We start from the raw sequence: 16,238 nt of genomic DNA on the forward strand, positions 1-16,238 counted from the left end.
TTTCCTGTTCTCAGCACAGGGCCACAAAATCTTAGGAGGTAGACCAGAGCACTCATTCCTCGCTCCATGTTGCAGCACAGCCCAGGAGACCAAAACCTGATACTCAAAAGTTGTACCAAAGTCTGCTGGACCTGGGAAAGTCGTCTGAGTGCAGCTGGGTCACCTGGAAGGTGAGTTATGGTGAAAAGAAGGGAATGGCTGATTTTGTTGCGCCCCGTAACCAGTAGTCCAATGGCGACTGGACTTTTGCTGGATCAAACAGGACTTAGAGGGACGAAGCCCCAGCTAGACCATGGTCCGAGGGCTAGCCCCAGGAACACCTCGTCGACCTCACAGACTCTTCAGCATCATGGAACATATTTAGTGTCTATCCGTTGTATCATGACCATTCACTAGAAATCAATGGCAAGGGACAACTGACAGTGGAACTGGACTCAAGACTGCTTTTCTCGGCACGGTTAGTTTTTTGGACCTTTGCTGTTCTCTTGACTGGCTTTGTGCCCAAATTTTATATGTGTCTGCATCAATCCCTACTGTAGCTTTTTGCTGAAAAATTTCCAAGTGTCAAATTTGTTGAATTTGCCTAAGCTTGTTAGATGTTAATTGAACAGTCTTAATTTATTGTTCCTTTTAAATTCAATTTTTCGTCTTAAGAAATCTAATGGCAATTTATAAAAGTAGGTTACATTTTGAGTCACGTTTCATTCTTTTTCAATTGTTTGGGTGCTTTTTAATTGCTTTACACTTGTTCCTTTCTTGCATCCTGACTGCTTGAAGCCATAACTAGAGTTGAGCTAAGTTTTTACAAACAAAACCTAACTTGTCTTAAGAAGGGTTGGTAGTGTAATATACGATGAGGTCTCACAACCACACCATATATAATACACCCCATTTCTTCACAGATCTTCAGTGGTGGTTGCTGGAACGCGATTGGGGCAACGGCAGACCCCTCTCCTTACCCTACGCAGAGTTGACCGTGGTGACCATTCGTCCCTTCTGGGTTAGGGTGGCCATCTGGGCGAGGTGGAGATAAGATATCTCTGGTCTCCATCAGAGTGCTTTATCTTCTCTAATGGTTATTTTGAGCTCTCTGTTAGCTGGCTTATATGAAGGGTTTTCCTGCTCTTCATAATGTTTCCTCCAGGAACATTGCTGGTGTTGATAGGCATGTCTTAGCAGTCTTACCCATTCCATGAACCGAGGGGCCGTGGTCAACTAACGCTGATACTTGGTTTCCCTTTTCCTCCACATCAACCTGGAGTGAGGGCTATCCACTTTGATGGACAGAAGGAAGGGTTTCAACGCAAAGGAAGTGGGTGCCAGTGCTTATGAACAACACCACCCCTGCATGGGATTGCAACAAGCAGGGCAGTGTGGAGTCCTGTACCCTGTGCCATAAGGCACTATTGCCTAGTGGTAAACTACCTGGCAGGATATTTGAATGCCAGAGCCGAAGAGCTCATCCGCCGCGCCCATCAGATCACGAGTGGTAGTTATACCCATAAGTGGAGCAGGGTCTCTTCTTCGAGTGGGGAGAATCTTGGCTGGATCTATTCCACACCTATAAGAGCGTGCAATGTCACCAGTTCTGCACTTTGGGGTTTCCAAGGCGCTTCTTGTTAGGAGGCTCGTTCCGTCTAGAGCGGGACTCCTGTTTGCTTTCCTTTCTGATATTTCTTCTGTCCTGAGTTCTGAAGAAGATCAGGACCAATCTGGCCCAAGTCATCCCAATAGCACCAGATTGGGCACAAAAAGTATGGCATCCAGAGCTCTTGTGCTTGAGCATCTGTCCTCTGATCAAGTTACCCCTCGGTAAGGACCTCCTGTTTCAGCTACTGAGCAGGGCTTAGCACCTGGATAATTTGCAGCCAGGTGTCCCTCCCCAAAAAATGTATACCCCTGTCATTAGGACAAATTTATGGTTTGGCGCAGCACATGCCAGATTTACCCCATCCAGAACAAGTTATCGGACAGTGTTTGTTTTGTTGCTCGCCTGACAAAGCTTTACTTTGGACACAGTTGAGGAATATCTTTCAGCCTTTCTGAGATTGCCGGATCAGCCCTAATTGTTTAAATCACCAGTAGTGATACTGGTTTCGAAAGGTCTCCAACAATTGATTCCTCTCTGTCTCTCCTTTGTCATGCCACAGTAGGACCTTAAGGTCCTCACAAATTTGATGTGTACTCTCTTTGAGATGTTTCATATCTTTCCTTTGTGGCTTCTTACCCTCAAGCCGGTGTTCCTTATCACCATAACATCGGCGCAGCGAGTGAGCGAGCTGCAGGCTATGTGTCCATCCACCGTATACATACTTCTTCTTGGACAACCTGGGTCTATGGATATGAGCATCTTTCTTGCTTAAAGTTGTGTTGCAGTTCCACATCCGCCAAATCATCACCCTAGCAGTGTTCTGTGCTTCTCCTCACTCCTGTAGGAAAGTGGGTTTCTGTTGCAGTAACCCCCCCACTTTTTGCCAGACCCCTGATGCACTTTTTCTTGGTGTGCCCTGGGTCCCTGCCAGTCAGGTGCCCAGGGCCTGTGTTCTTCCACAAAACTAACCCAATTGACATATCTTGCCACATGTCAGCCCCTGGTAAATGGTACCACAGGTACCCAGGGCACTGTGACCAGAGAAGGCCTCTAAGGGCTGCACCACGTATTGTGCCACCCTTAGGGGCCCTGCACCATGACACTCACACACTGCCTTTGCAGGCTTCATGTCTTGGTGCAGAACAAAGTGAAGAGTCGACATGGCACACATCCCTGTGTGCCATGCCCACAAACCACTGCCCTGGCATACACCAGTCACCCCTCTTGCTGGGTGCCCTAAGCCAGTGGTGAGGGTACAGGTGCATGAGCCCTGTACCCCTACAGTGCCCAAGTCCATTGCTGGGCACTGTAAGTGCAGTGATGCCATTAAGACTATATGGTGCGGGGAGTTTGTTATTACGAACTCCACAGCACTATAATGGCTACACTGAAGACTGGGAAGTTTGGTGTCAAACTTCTTAGCACATTAAACCCACGCTGATGCCAGTGTGGGATTTGATGTAAAATGCACAACAGAGAGCATCTTAGAGATGCCCCCTGAAACTCGACCAACTCCTAGTGACCTGACTGAGTGGCTGCTTAGGCTGCCACCACCAGACATGTTTCTGGACCCCTGGGTCGAGAGCTTGCTGCTCTCGGGGGCCTGAAACAATGCACATCCTGGGACGAGGTGCCAAGCCTCCTCCACCAGGCTGGGCAGGGTTCATGAAGGATAGGCTTCAAAGGCATGCCGCCTTTGTGAGCCTCTCCAGACGATTTGCTGCTTTCAGCAACTGGTCCCCACTGGTTCTACCCCCCCCCCCCCCTTTGGGCGGGAGAACCGTCAGGAAAAACAAGTGAGAAAGAGGGGTGTGCCCACCTCTGCCAACTCCACCCTTAGGGTGGGGGAGGCGAGGTAAAGCACAACCTCGAGTTACCGCCATCTTTAGGATGGGGGGACCCAGCTAACCAGGGACAGGCTCCTGTCCCCCTCCCACTGGAGAGTGGCAGAATAGGGGTGTACCCACCCCAGGGAAGGGACCCATTGGTCCCTGCCCTTTACCTACCTGCAACGCCCCTAAATTTAGTATTTAGGGGCAACCTGAACCTTCCTTCGTCAGATCCAGCAACCTCAAGAAAAGAAGAGAAGACGAAGGATGAGAAGCCATGTAGAGCTAACAAGAGGGCGACACCCACTGACTTGGCCCCAGCCCCACAGGCCTGTTTCCAATCGAACCTGCTCCTGCAAAACCCTGGGTGTCCAGCGACCAGCAACCTCAAAAACTACAGAGGGACCTGCCTGCCTAAACTTTAAGGACTGTTTCTCCCGGGTACACCGGACGTGTTTAAACTGCAGCTTCTGGTGCCAGCCAGAAACCGCGAATCCAACCCACTCTGCACCCGCCGAACGCTGCCCAAGCTTGAGTGGAAAAACACCATGAGGGGGTCCCCCCGGCGATCCTGACCCGAGAACCAGCAACCCCTGACCTGCCTCAAACCTCCAGACGACGCCTGCAGCCTCAATCCACGACTAGAGCGGGTAAGAAAATTCGACGTCCCAAGGCACCCCTGCACCCAACGCCCCACGGCCTTGTGTGCCCAACCCAGCAGTGCCTAACCAACCCTCAACATCCCAACTTTCCCCTCGAAGTGGTGGTCGCTCCTGGAAGATCCTCGCCCCCGAGCCTGCTGTGTTTCTTTGTCCCGGATAATCTCCATTGAAATCAACAGGGCACCCGACCGCAAAACGGCACCCTGCACCCGGCCGCTCTAGTGCCGCTGAGGGTGACCCTTTTGTGCTAACTTGGTCCCCAAGTTGCCCTGAGCTAAAACCTGGGAGCTTTGCTCCCACAACCCTGTGGCCTGCTTGCCAGCAGCCACCAACCGGAGCCCCCCTATCCTCCATAAGATAACATTGGACCTCAACACTCTGCACCCGGCTGCCCTAGTGCCGCTGAGGGTGCAAATACAGTGCATCACTAACCCTGGGAGACCACTGAGTCTAACCTCAGACCCTAACTCCAAAGACCGATTACGTTCCTCAAAACCAATACCCTATTTTTCCTCAGAGAATAACATTTACACTTTTTCTCCCCAAAAAGTTTCTTAGTGTCGAGTTTTGAAAACGAAGAATATTCCTTAAAAATCGCACAAATAAACCAAACGCATTTTCTCAACTGTTTACAGGAAAGGTCCCAGTGCTGAATCTAGGTATCCAGCACTGAGTAGAAAAAGTAACGTAGAAGTAACTTACCTGTGGATTGAAGTTCTTTCCATAGGATAACATTGGTGGTTCTTTGTGAAAAAGTTTCGAAGTGTCAACTTTCGAAATACAAGAATATTCTTTAAAAATCATACATCTAACTAAAACGCATTTTCTCAACTGTTTTCAGGAAATGTCCCGGTGCTGAATCTAGGATCCAGTACTGTGTTAGTAAAAGTAATCCGAAAAGTAATTTAACTGCATTTTACTTAAAAAGCCTATTGATTCCTATGTACTAAGTCTACTAAGTTTGTGCATTGCATTGCAACCCCTGTACCTTTGAATTGGTACAAAGTCCTACTGTATTTTGAAAGTATTCAACAACAGCATCTTGCATCTGAAAATTATTTTTATGCTTACCTGTGCCAGGCTTGCTTGGTTCTAGAAATAAAACAACAGTATATTTTTATACAAAAACAATTTGCCTAGAGTTCAATTCTTGAGTGTGTGAATTCATTTGCTGACTTAGTGTGTACATCAAATGCTTAACACTGTCCTCTCATACTGCCTTACTGCTCGACCAAGCTACCCCTTTATAGAGTAAGGTTCTATCTAACTTTAACCTCTGCCAGACCTCTGGAGACCCCCTGGACTATTTACACACTGTACCTCACTTTGGTGCAGTATATATAGAGCCAGTTTCTTACAACTCCTCTGAGGAGAAAAGACTCCACCGCTTGGACCCCAGAAGCACGCTGAGTTTTTACCTTGTTCAGGCCAAAGAACTCCAGGTGGACGATCAGTTTTGTGGGGTTTACTGAGGCAAAAAAAAGAAAAGGTCACGCTGAATAGGGCCATCGCCCTTTGCATTGTACTACAGACTGGACAGCCATGTTCACCGAGAGGGGCTGATAAGAGCCTCTTAAACAATCAGTATAGGACATTATTTGCTACTTTACCTTCAGAAAGCATGATTAGCATATACCTTCATATAGCTACACTTGTAGCTATATGAAGGTGGCAAGACTAATATGAAGGCCTAGAGAGAAATTCTCCACAAAATCCACTGCCTGGGATTTAAAGGGCCTTCATTTTGTGTATTGCAGTGTCTAACATTGGTGGTCTCCTTCCTTATTGCAATTGTGTCACTAAGATGTGTCCTCATTGTTGTTTTCCTTTTTCTTTTTTACTTCTGTGTAGGTTCAATGATGATGAGTTCTGGGCCTCGCGGACCCATCACACAACCAGGACTGCAGCAAGTTCAAACTGCTAGTGTCATTGAGGACGACGTTCTGATGGACCTTATCTAAAGATATTTTTGAGGACGCATTTGCACAGACTCTCTTCTCCTCTGCGTTAGCGCTAGAAGGGGTGATGTCTTTATTTTAGGCCTTGGTTTTCCCAGAATAACTCCAGGATATTGCTGACGTACATTACTGTTTGTAGGCCTCACCTGTTCATAATGTCATCTGTGGTGTACCATTCAGGATGGAGGGTGGGTATATTTTCTGTTTATAGACTACTCTGACCATCCTGCAACATTAAGGAAGCGTGTAGTTGGTGTCTTTTCAGTTTTTAGGCCCTGCTTTCATTCCATAGTGCACTATAATATTATTGAAGAGAAATGGGCATAATGATAGTAGGTAGGTCATACTCCTGCTCTGCCGCACCCCAGACACTGGTGAGAAAGTATGGGAGCATGGTGTTTGCTTGTAAACCTGGCTTCTGCCTGCTGATGCTCTGAAATGTTTTGAGGATAGATGAAGGGTATTATGCTTAACTCCCTCTCAGTGGCACTACCAACACCAATGAGAACAGATATGGCACAATGATTGTTGGCCCTACTCCTGTTCATTTTTTGCAGCACTAACAGGAACTTATTTATTGGTTTTAAAATGACTGAGGTGGAACTCTGCGGCTGGCCTGCTCTTTATCACTTCAGCTGCTAGACAGTTGCATTAAAGGCACATTTAGTTTGTGCGTCTTTGTTAGCTATTAATCACGGTTTAAGAGCCTTAGAAGGCATAGTTTCAGTTGATTGACTCTTATGTGAATATCTCCTTTAGCCCTGGAGAGGAAGCAAAAATCCTGTTTAGTAGATTATTTTTTTATGGTGGGGCGGGGAGATGAACATAGCTCAACTGAACTGGTACAATCTTGCTTGTGGCTGTTTTTCTGTCACTGTCTTTCCAAGCCAACCAGAAAGCATAATGTTACATTTAATAATAAACATCCAATACCAGATTCCTCTGTTTTATGTCAATGTGTCTTGTTTCTACTGAATACTATTCCAGGGCTTGTTCCATTATATGCAGTGTGTGTGTCTGTATGTAGGTGTGTGTGTGTGTGTCAATAATGTGGTTTGTTTTTATCAGTATGCACTGCTTGTTATCCCTTCTTTGGAACGGAAAATTACTCCTGTATCACAATTCCAAAACATGAAAGGCGGCACCCAAGGAAGTTTTTCAACTCCAAAAATACATTCATTGCAGCAAAAAATTATTTTTTGCTGCAATAAATGAATTTCTAGAGTTGGAAAAAAAATCCTGGAGTGCCGCCTTTCGTGGTTTACAATTATGAGACCGGAGCAATTACGGGCACATGCACACAGCATGTTTGTTTTCTCTAATTACTTTGGTGCCAATTGATGGATCTTTGCAACAACTGCCCCAAAAAAGTTAATCCACCTCAGCTCCTTCCGGGAATGTTTCACTCCGTTCCATCAAGCAGGAACAAAGAAGAAATGAGGGTCCCAGGGTGTGGTTTGGTAGGCACCAAGGCAGACGCGTCCCGATTATACTTCGCCCGTGGATTTCTAAGTCCTGTATAAGCCTGCAGTAGAGGTCTCTATGTCTCTCTTGGGGAGATAGTTGAGAGGCAGTGATTGGCTGACCACGCAGCGGCTGACGGCTGACATAATCTCAATGAAGGAGTCTCACCAAAGCACAGGAGGCAGTATGCAAGCTGCTGCCATAGCCACAGACCATTCTGCATTATGAAAGTGGCTCGACACTGCATCCAGGGGGGATCCTGACCCTCCTGCTGTCTCCCAGTGAGTGATCATGTGCCCAAAGGCAAGGTTGGACAGCGACCCATATTTTGCTGAGCCGAAATAGCCAGAACGGCACTCAAATTCTACATGGGGCCCTGCAGTGATGAAATAATAGGACCTGTGCTTCTCCTGCCACTCGTGCTACTGCTCACTTCCCATGTAGTAAGCGAGTGCTCCGGCACTGATATCTGGCATCAGCCGCTTGGCCATTCAGACAATGATTAAGTCAACTGGAACCCGAGAGAATGGTGTAGGAGCGTGACAACACCTATGCCCGTCTATAGACTGGACTTAAGCGACGAGAGGCTCTGGGTTTCCTGAGGGCATGCTTATATTGTCAACGATGATACCACTTGAGCACTACTTTTATTTTAACTCCTGAGTTGGCGTTTCCTTCTTTTTGATTTTTTGCCGAATTTTTAACGCCTGTAAGCCTAATTGCCAGTAATTTACCATCTCCTTGGGCCTCCACTGCTTAGTAGGAGCTGATTGTTGCAGAAGGAGAGCCAGTGCTGTCCACTTCTTGGTTGACATTTCTTGGAAGCCATGTTGTAAGGCAATGAACTAGTCGTTTCTTCTCATTGGGGATGGCTATTTAATCCTCATGAGTGCACGGGCGAACCCATGCTCACACTTCTGGACTGCACCCAACTCCAGAACCCCTGGTTCTTCAATGTCAAGAAGGTCTTCACCTTTGGTTTATTTTAACCACATCAGCGCGGCGCAGATTCCTGCGCTGTGCTGAACGTTCTAATGAGTCAACGGGCTCATGACGGAACGGTTCCGTCATGAGCACAGGCCAACCGACGCTCATGACGGAACCGTTCCATCATGAGCATCGAAGGGGTTAAAGAACAACTATAGAGCCTACAACTTCGGGGTAAGCCACCTCCATGTTCTCCTTTTGGGTTTGAGGAACTGTATCAATCTAAAATCTGTACTTGTGCCACATATGGGTTTACGGTCACCTATCCTCCTCCCATCGCAAGTACATCTCTCAATTCCGATAACTCTCAAAAAGCAGGCATGGCATAAAAGGGGTCAGCCTTGCAGGAATTAAACCTTAAGGGAATCCTGATCAATGCCAGGTCTTTGATCAAGCACAAACCTGAGTTTGCAGATCAAGCACAAAACTGAGTTTACAGAATTCTTGCTTGCTCATGACCCTGACTTGGTTTTTATTACGGAGACCTGGGCTAATGATTTATCGGCTCCCAACTTGGTAGATTCAATCCCTTCAGGATACACATCTCTCAGAATAGACTGGGTAGGCAGACCATGAGGAGGTCTGGCCATCATACACAAATTAAAATAGTGTCACATGAAGATGATTTAGTGTACAAGTCACTGTGAGGCTGTATATTTCACCATAAAACTATCCCCTATCAACTTGTTTGCTAGAATGCTACTATACAGACCACCAGGGCCAAGGACTGTGTTTTCGACCGAACTTGCAAATCTCATTGAACTGCACCTAGAAAAAGAAAACAGCATTACTGTTCGGGGTGTTGTGGGGAAACTTAAAGAAAAAAAGACGACTCCTCTTTGGTAAGGCAAACACAGCCTTATACTGTCTCGAAAGGGAGAGTAGTTATCTCCACCTTGGCTAACAGCCCGTCTCAATTTGCTGCTTCACAGCCAGCCACTTTTATACTTCGACAATGCTTGATAAAATCGGTCAAATAATGAATTACTTAGAAGTTACATATTGGTTTTAAAAAAAAATTTGTCACCTGTGCCCCAAAACATTTAACCTATTTCTTACGCATCATTTATTGCAGTTCTAACTGTGCTTAACAAACTATTCTTTACTCTTGGATACATGTTTATTTGCGTATGTACTTTATCATTTTGCTCCCAAGTCCCCTAATCGCATTCTGTGTGCTCTTGGCTAACTCATTCTCCTGCTCCTATTGTTTAATCATGTTTTCAGTTTCCTGAGAACACAGAACATGTGCCTGTGTGCTAAGATCCTAAATTCTTTCATGCTTACAAACATGAGTTTTCCTTTAACTAAAACCTTGCAGGTCATGCACTCTATTTTCAAGTGAACTCTTCACCTCTCTGGCATCAGACCGAGATTTAGGCCTGCACTGCTGTTTCACAACATATACTTATATATCGTTTTCTACCCATGTCTGCTGTAGCATCATTTCTTCACATTTAATTTTTTTTTTTTTGCAGAGTTTTATATAGCGCGAACTAGACCCGAACCGAATCAGGTATCAGAGCGCTTTACATATTTTTCCAGTTACGTTACATTTTACGTTTCCAGTTACTTTAATTTTAGGCACGGGGAGATTAAGTGATTTGCCCAGAATCACAGGAGGTTTTGGCGTCGTTACCGAGACTCGAACCCAGATTCCGAGGTCGAGCGCCCTAGCCGTTAGGCCAACTCCTCTCCCCTATTTTCTCTTTAAAGGGGGTGACTTCAATTTATGTTATAAGGATTTTAGGAGCAGAGAGTCCAGAGTACTTAATGACACTCTGGCTTTTCTCTGGTTCTCACAATTGGTCAGGGCTCCCACACATGCAGCGGGACACACACTAAACAGGATGTTCGAGGCATATGAGCTGCAGATTGTACACTTAGCTTTAGATCGCCACCTGGTGTTGGGCTCGGATGATTGCATGTTGTTGTCTTCTTGGAAGAAGTCTTTGTAGTCACGAGATATTGACTCCTCCCTTGGACAATAGTGCGCATGGGCATCGGCTCCATCTTTAGATTGTTTTTTTCCGCCATTGGGTTCGGATGAAAGTTTTCCGCTCCGGCTAGAAATAGACCTTTCAAGCACTTGGAAGCGCAAAAAAACTTCCCAAAACTCTCCAAACTACTCTCGATATCAACTAACATAGTTTCGACTCCATCAGCTCAATTCCGGTCGTCGACGCGGGCCGTTGGGCCTATCCACGCCATGAGGCCTACACCACATGGAAAGAACGCCATTCAAGAAAGGTGTGGAGCAAAGTTTCCACACAGTGACCACCACGAGGTCTCTAACCTGTGCTTATCGCCAGAACACGACGAATCCAGCTGTACAGCCTGCGCGTCCTTTCGATCCAAGAAAACCATCCGATATCGGAGGGCCCATCGACACGACATGTAGAGATCAGCTCCGGAACCGGTGGACATCTTCGCCGAGGTTCCGCTCGTTCCCGAAGAAGATTCCAATGATCTCCAGATCGTATCAGAGGCAGACGACTCAGATGACTCCACACCATCGGGTCAGCGCGTGAGTACTACTGCCCCTGCACCACACACAGCACCCAGATCGAAGGCAAAGGTCAACACTCCGGGGCCCAGTCGCGACCGAAAATCCACTTTGACAGCCCCGCCATCGAGCCCAGCTCCGAAGAAAATAACTAAGCCTTCCGGTAGCTCGGTTCCGAGCAGGCCGCACGTGCCGATCCTACCAGCTCCCTCGGCACCGAAACCGAAAGAAGTCTCGACTCCGAAACCGCCGACTTCTAAAGACAAGGGTACGAAGCCAGTGTCCGACGCCTCGAAGCCAACGAGACCAGCTTCCACTCCGAAGACCTCGTCTTCGATGCCGAAACAGACAAGGCCTGATTCCAATGCGCCAAAGCCCTCGAAACAGCCTACCACACCGAAAACACCACCTTCGGTGCCAAAAATTACGCCAAATGACACTGTAACCACTCCTAAGGCTAAAGACAAGTAGCAACCTCGTCCGGTACTGAAAAAAACGACGCCGACAAAGATTTCTCAAGGAGAAGAACTCTTCCAGCCAGATCCTCTCCAAAAGAAGATCTACATTGACCCAAAGACAGGTCACGTGTCTACTACACCACACAAGAAGAGGAAGGCAGATGACACACCCACACCTCTGGTTCCTGCCAAGAAGAAGGACTCTGCCACATCCCCTATGCACCCTTCTTCACCAATACTTCCTTCTCCTTCCTCTCCTGCTCCTCTTAACATTTCACCACAAATGTATCCTTCTCATCTGTTACCTCCACAGTCACCTCAAAATGATGATGAGTATAGTTTAGGAGAAGGGATAGACACAGATGAGCCTTTCCCATACCCTACACATGATACAGACTGGGAGTACCCAAACCCACAGGATATACCAGACATTCCCGACCCACAGTCATACCCATCAAAACCTTCTCCCCTAGAAGATAACTTTGGTTTTGGGCACCTATTGAACAGAGCTACCATGTACCATAAGGTTACTATGCATTCTGATGAGGCAGAGGAGGATTTTCTGTTAGACACATTCGAACAATCGCAAAGATCTGTTCAAATTCTTCCCATGATCAAAGGGGTCATCAAACATGCTACAGAAGTTTTTAAAGACCCTGTAAGTACTAGGATTTTAAACTCTAGAATTGAGAAAAAATATAGGCCTGCATCTACAGATCCTACCTACATTAAGGGACAACTACCATTAGACTCATTAGTTGTATCAAATGCTAGGAAGAGAGCAAACTCACAAACTTCAGGTGAAGCACCCCCACCTAACAAAGAATCCAAGGTTATAGATGCCTCAGGCAAAAGAATAGCTGCGCAAGCTACCAACATATGGCGTATAGCTAATACACAAGCCCTCCTTTCACGATATGATAGTGCTCATTATGACCAATTAGAGAAACTGCTAGAACATCTACCTGACCAATATAGAACACAGGCAAATAATCTTATACAGGAAGGCAAGCTTATCTCAAATGCCTTAATCAAGTGCGCACTAGATGTAGCAGATACTGCATCTAGAGCTGTAAATACCAGTGTCGTACTTAGAAGACATGCGTGGCTACGCATTTCAGGGTTTAAACAGGAAGTCCAAACTACCATTTTAAACCAACCATTTAATCAAAACCAATTGTTTGGACCTGAAGTAGACACAGCACTTGAAAAAATGAAGAAGGATACAGACACCGCCAAATCTATGGGGGCTCTACAGTCCATACAAACTAGAGGTTCCTTTTGTCGCTCCTTTTATAGAGGGGGCTCCAAACAAACAGGTGCAGATAATACAACATCCTTCAAATCTAACACACAAACATCCTCTAACAAGGGATACTTTAGAGGAGGATATAGAGGGAATAACAACAAAGGAAGAAGTCGTGGTAACAACAGTAATCGAACCTCTTCCGCCTCAAAACAGTGACTTTCCTCTGCTCTCCCAACAGCATTCCACAACTGTGGGGGGCAGATTAACGCAATTCCTGACCTGTCTGGAAATCCATCACATCAGACAAGTAGGTAAGACAGATTATCCAGTAAGGCTACTGCCTAGAACTTACAGCAACCCCTCGACGCATACCACCCAAACAGCGTCCAATGTCTGCAGAACACCTTACTCTGCTCAAACAAGAAGTTCTGTCACTTCTACAAAAGGACGCAATACAATTCGTTTCTTTACAAGAACAAGGAACGGGGGTTTACTCGCTGTACTTTCTAATTCCCAAGAAGGACAGGACACTAAGACCAATTCTCGACCTCAGGTCCCTCAACCATTACATTCAGTTCGATCATGTTCATATAATCACTTTACAACAAGTGCTCCCACTGCTGCAACAGGGTGATTTCCTCACAACACTAGACCTAAAGGACGCCTATTTCCACATTCCTATACATCCTGCTCACAGGAAGTATCTAAGGTTTGTACTGGAAGGACAACATTATCGGTTCAAGGTCCTTCCATTCGGAGTGACAACGGCACCACGAGTATTCACAAAGTGCTTAGCAGTAGTAGCAGCACATCTCAGAAGACAACAAATACATGTCTTCCCTTATCTGGACGACTGGCTCATAAAAGCAAAATCATTCAACCAGTGTGTTCAACACACACATCAGACAATTCAAACATTGCACGACTTAGGGTTCTCAATCAACTACACCAAGTCGCATATACATCAGTATCTAGGGGCTACAATAAACACGTCTACAGCTCTAGCGTATCCCAGTCCAGCAAGGATACAGAACATTCAAGCCTTAGTCACAGTCTTTCAACAACAACACTCTGCAAGCCAGAGTGTTCATGAGACTAATAGGCATGATGACATCTTGCATCTTCACAGTGCCTAATGCAAGACTGCAAATGCGTCCGTTACAGGAATGCCTAGCACATCAGTGGAACCAGGCTCAAGGTCAACTAACAGACCTGGTGTTGGTAGACAGCCGCACACATCGCTCTCTGCAGTGGTGGAACACCAAAATCTTAACAAAAGGACGACCGTTCCTCGGACCTGTTCCACACCTGGTGTTCACAGCAGACGCATCCCTCACAGGATGGGGAGCCCATCTCCTACATCACACAACTCAAGGACAATGGAACAGTCAACAAAAATGGTTCCACATCAACCATCTAGAGCTGCTAGCAATATTCTTAGCACTCAAAACATTCCAAGTACATAACAAAGCTGTCTTGATCCGGACGGACAACATGACAGCCATGTATTATATACAAAAACAAGGAGGGACACACTCTCTACCACTGTCCCAGCTTGTACAAGACATTTGGAGATGGCCCATTCCACAAAACATATATCTGTTGGCAGAGCACCTTCCAGGAGTTCACAATCAGATAGCAGATCTGTTGAGTCGGCAGACACAACAAATTCACGAATGGGAACTACATCCACAAGTTCTTCAACTATTCTTTCGCAAGTGGGGTCATCCAGACATAGATCTGTTCGCCACACAAGAAAACGCAAAATGCCCAACCTTCGCCGCCAGGTTTCCACACCCGCAGTCCAAGGGCAATGCAATATGGATGAACTGGTCAGGCAGATTTGCGTACGTTTTTCCGCCAATACCACTAATACCACTAGTAGTACGCAAGCTCAGACAACAGTCTCTCAAACTAATCCTAGTGGCTCCCACATGGGCACGCCAACCGTGGTTCACCACACTATTAGAACTGTCTCTAGTTCCACACCAAAAGCTACAACTGACTCAATTCCTGCTAACACAGAACCATGGAGACCTCAGACATCCAGACCCAAATCAACTGAATTTAGCGATCTGGCTCCTGAAGTCTTAGAGTTTGGTTATCTTAACCTACCACCAGACTGTATGAACATTATTAAAGAGGCCGCTAAATTGAAGAGGTTTGCCACTTACTGCAACAATAACCAAATTGATCCCCTGGATGCCCTCCATCCAGAATATCATTTGTTACCTTTTACATTTACAAAGGTGTAACTTGGCATATTCATCCATACGCTTACACCTTGCAGCAATTACAGCATATTTACAAAATAGACAACATTTGTCTCTTTTCAGAGTGCCTGCAATTAAAGCATTTATGGAAGGATTAAAGAGAATCATTCCTCCCAGGTTGCCTCCTTCTCCGTTATGGAATCTAAACCTTGTTCTTACAAGACTCATGGGACCCCCTTTCGAGCCTTTACATAAATGTGAACTGCAATTACTTACATGGAAAACAGCTTTCCTTATTGCTATTACCTCCCTTAGAAGAGTAAGTGAGATACAAGCATTTACAATACAAGAACCCTTTTTACAACTACATCGTAACAAAGTGGTCTTACGAACTAATCCAAAATTCCTTCCAAAAGTCATAACCCCTTTTCATTTAAACCAATCTGTCGAGTTACCTGTGTTTTTCCAAAACCCAGACTCTGTGGCAGAAAGGGCTCTACACACATTAGATGTTAAAAGAGCTCTTCTCTACTATATAGATAGAACTAAGTCTTTTAGAAAAACAAAACCACTGTTTGTGTCTTTCTCTCCACCGCACAAAGGCAACCCCATCTCTAAAGGTGGAATTGCAAGGTGGATTGTAAAATGTATACAAATATGCTATCAAAAAGCAAAACGTACATTAACAGTTCCTCCTAGAGCGCACTCAACACGCAAACTAGGAGCCTCAATGGCTTTCTTAGGAAACATACCCCTAGAGGACATATGCAAAGCAGCAACATGGTCTACAACACACACCTTCACTAAACACTACTGTGTTGATGTGCAAGCCCAGCAGCAAGCTGCTGTAGGCCAAGCTGTCCTTGAAACTCTTTGTCAAACAACTGCAACAGATACAGGTGACCACCGCTAGGGGAGACACTGCTGCACAATCTATGCTAAGTGTACAATCTGCAGCTCATATGCCTTGAACGGAAAATGCTAATTACCAGTATGCATCTGTTCTTGGCATGTAGAGCGTCAGAGTAGTACACGCCCTCCCGACTCCCCGGGACCTGTATCTGTTCCAGTTTTATCTTACTTAGATGCACATGCATGAACATCTTTTCTTTACCTCTACTAACTCCATCATTTCCCATCATGGCGAAAAACAAGATGGAGCCAATGCCCATGCGCACTATTGTCCAAGGGAGGAGTCACCTATCTCATGACTACAAAGACTTCTTCCAAGAAGACAACAACATGCAATCATCCGAGCCCAACACCAGGTGGCGATCTAATGCTAAGTGTACTACTCTGCAGCTCTACATGCCAAGAACAG

General features: G+C 45.9%; 1 protein-coding gene across 10 annotated transcripts in view; it reads left to right on the forward strand.

The window, feature by feature from the left end:
• MED25 (mediator complex subunit 25) overlaps positions 1-6,977 on the forward strand; it is a 260,000-nt gene extending 253,023 nt beyond the window's left edge. For all 10 annotated transcript variants that reach the window (XM_078655193.1, XM_078655183.1, XM_078655190.1 and 7 more), the window contains one exon: positions 5,934-6,977. In XM_078655193.1, coding sequence (XP_078511319.1) covers positions 5,934-6,043 — 110 coding nt within the window. In that variant the 3' untranslated portion in view covers positions 6,044-6,977. The remainder of the gene's footprint in view (positions 1-5,933) is intronic.
• Positions 6,978-16,238: the final 9,261 nt, after the last annotated feature.

The sequence above is a fragment of the Lissotriton helveticus genome, chromosome 7, assembly GCF_964261635.1.
Source record: "Lissotriton helveticus chromosome 7, aLisHel1.1, whole genome shotgun sequence".
Taxonomy (NCBI): Eukaryota; Metazoa; Chordata; class Amphibia; order Caudata; family Salamandridae; genus Lissotriton; species Lissotriton helveticus.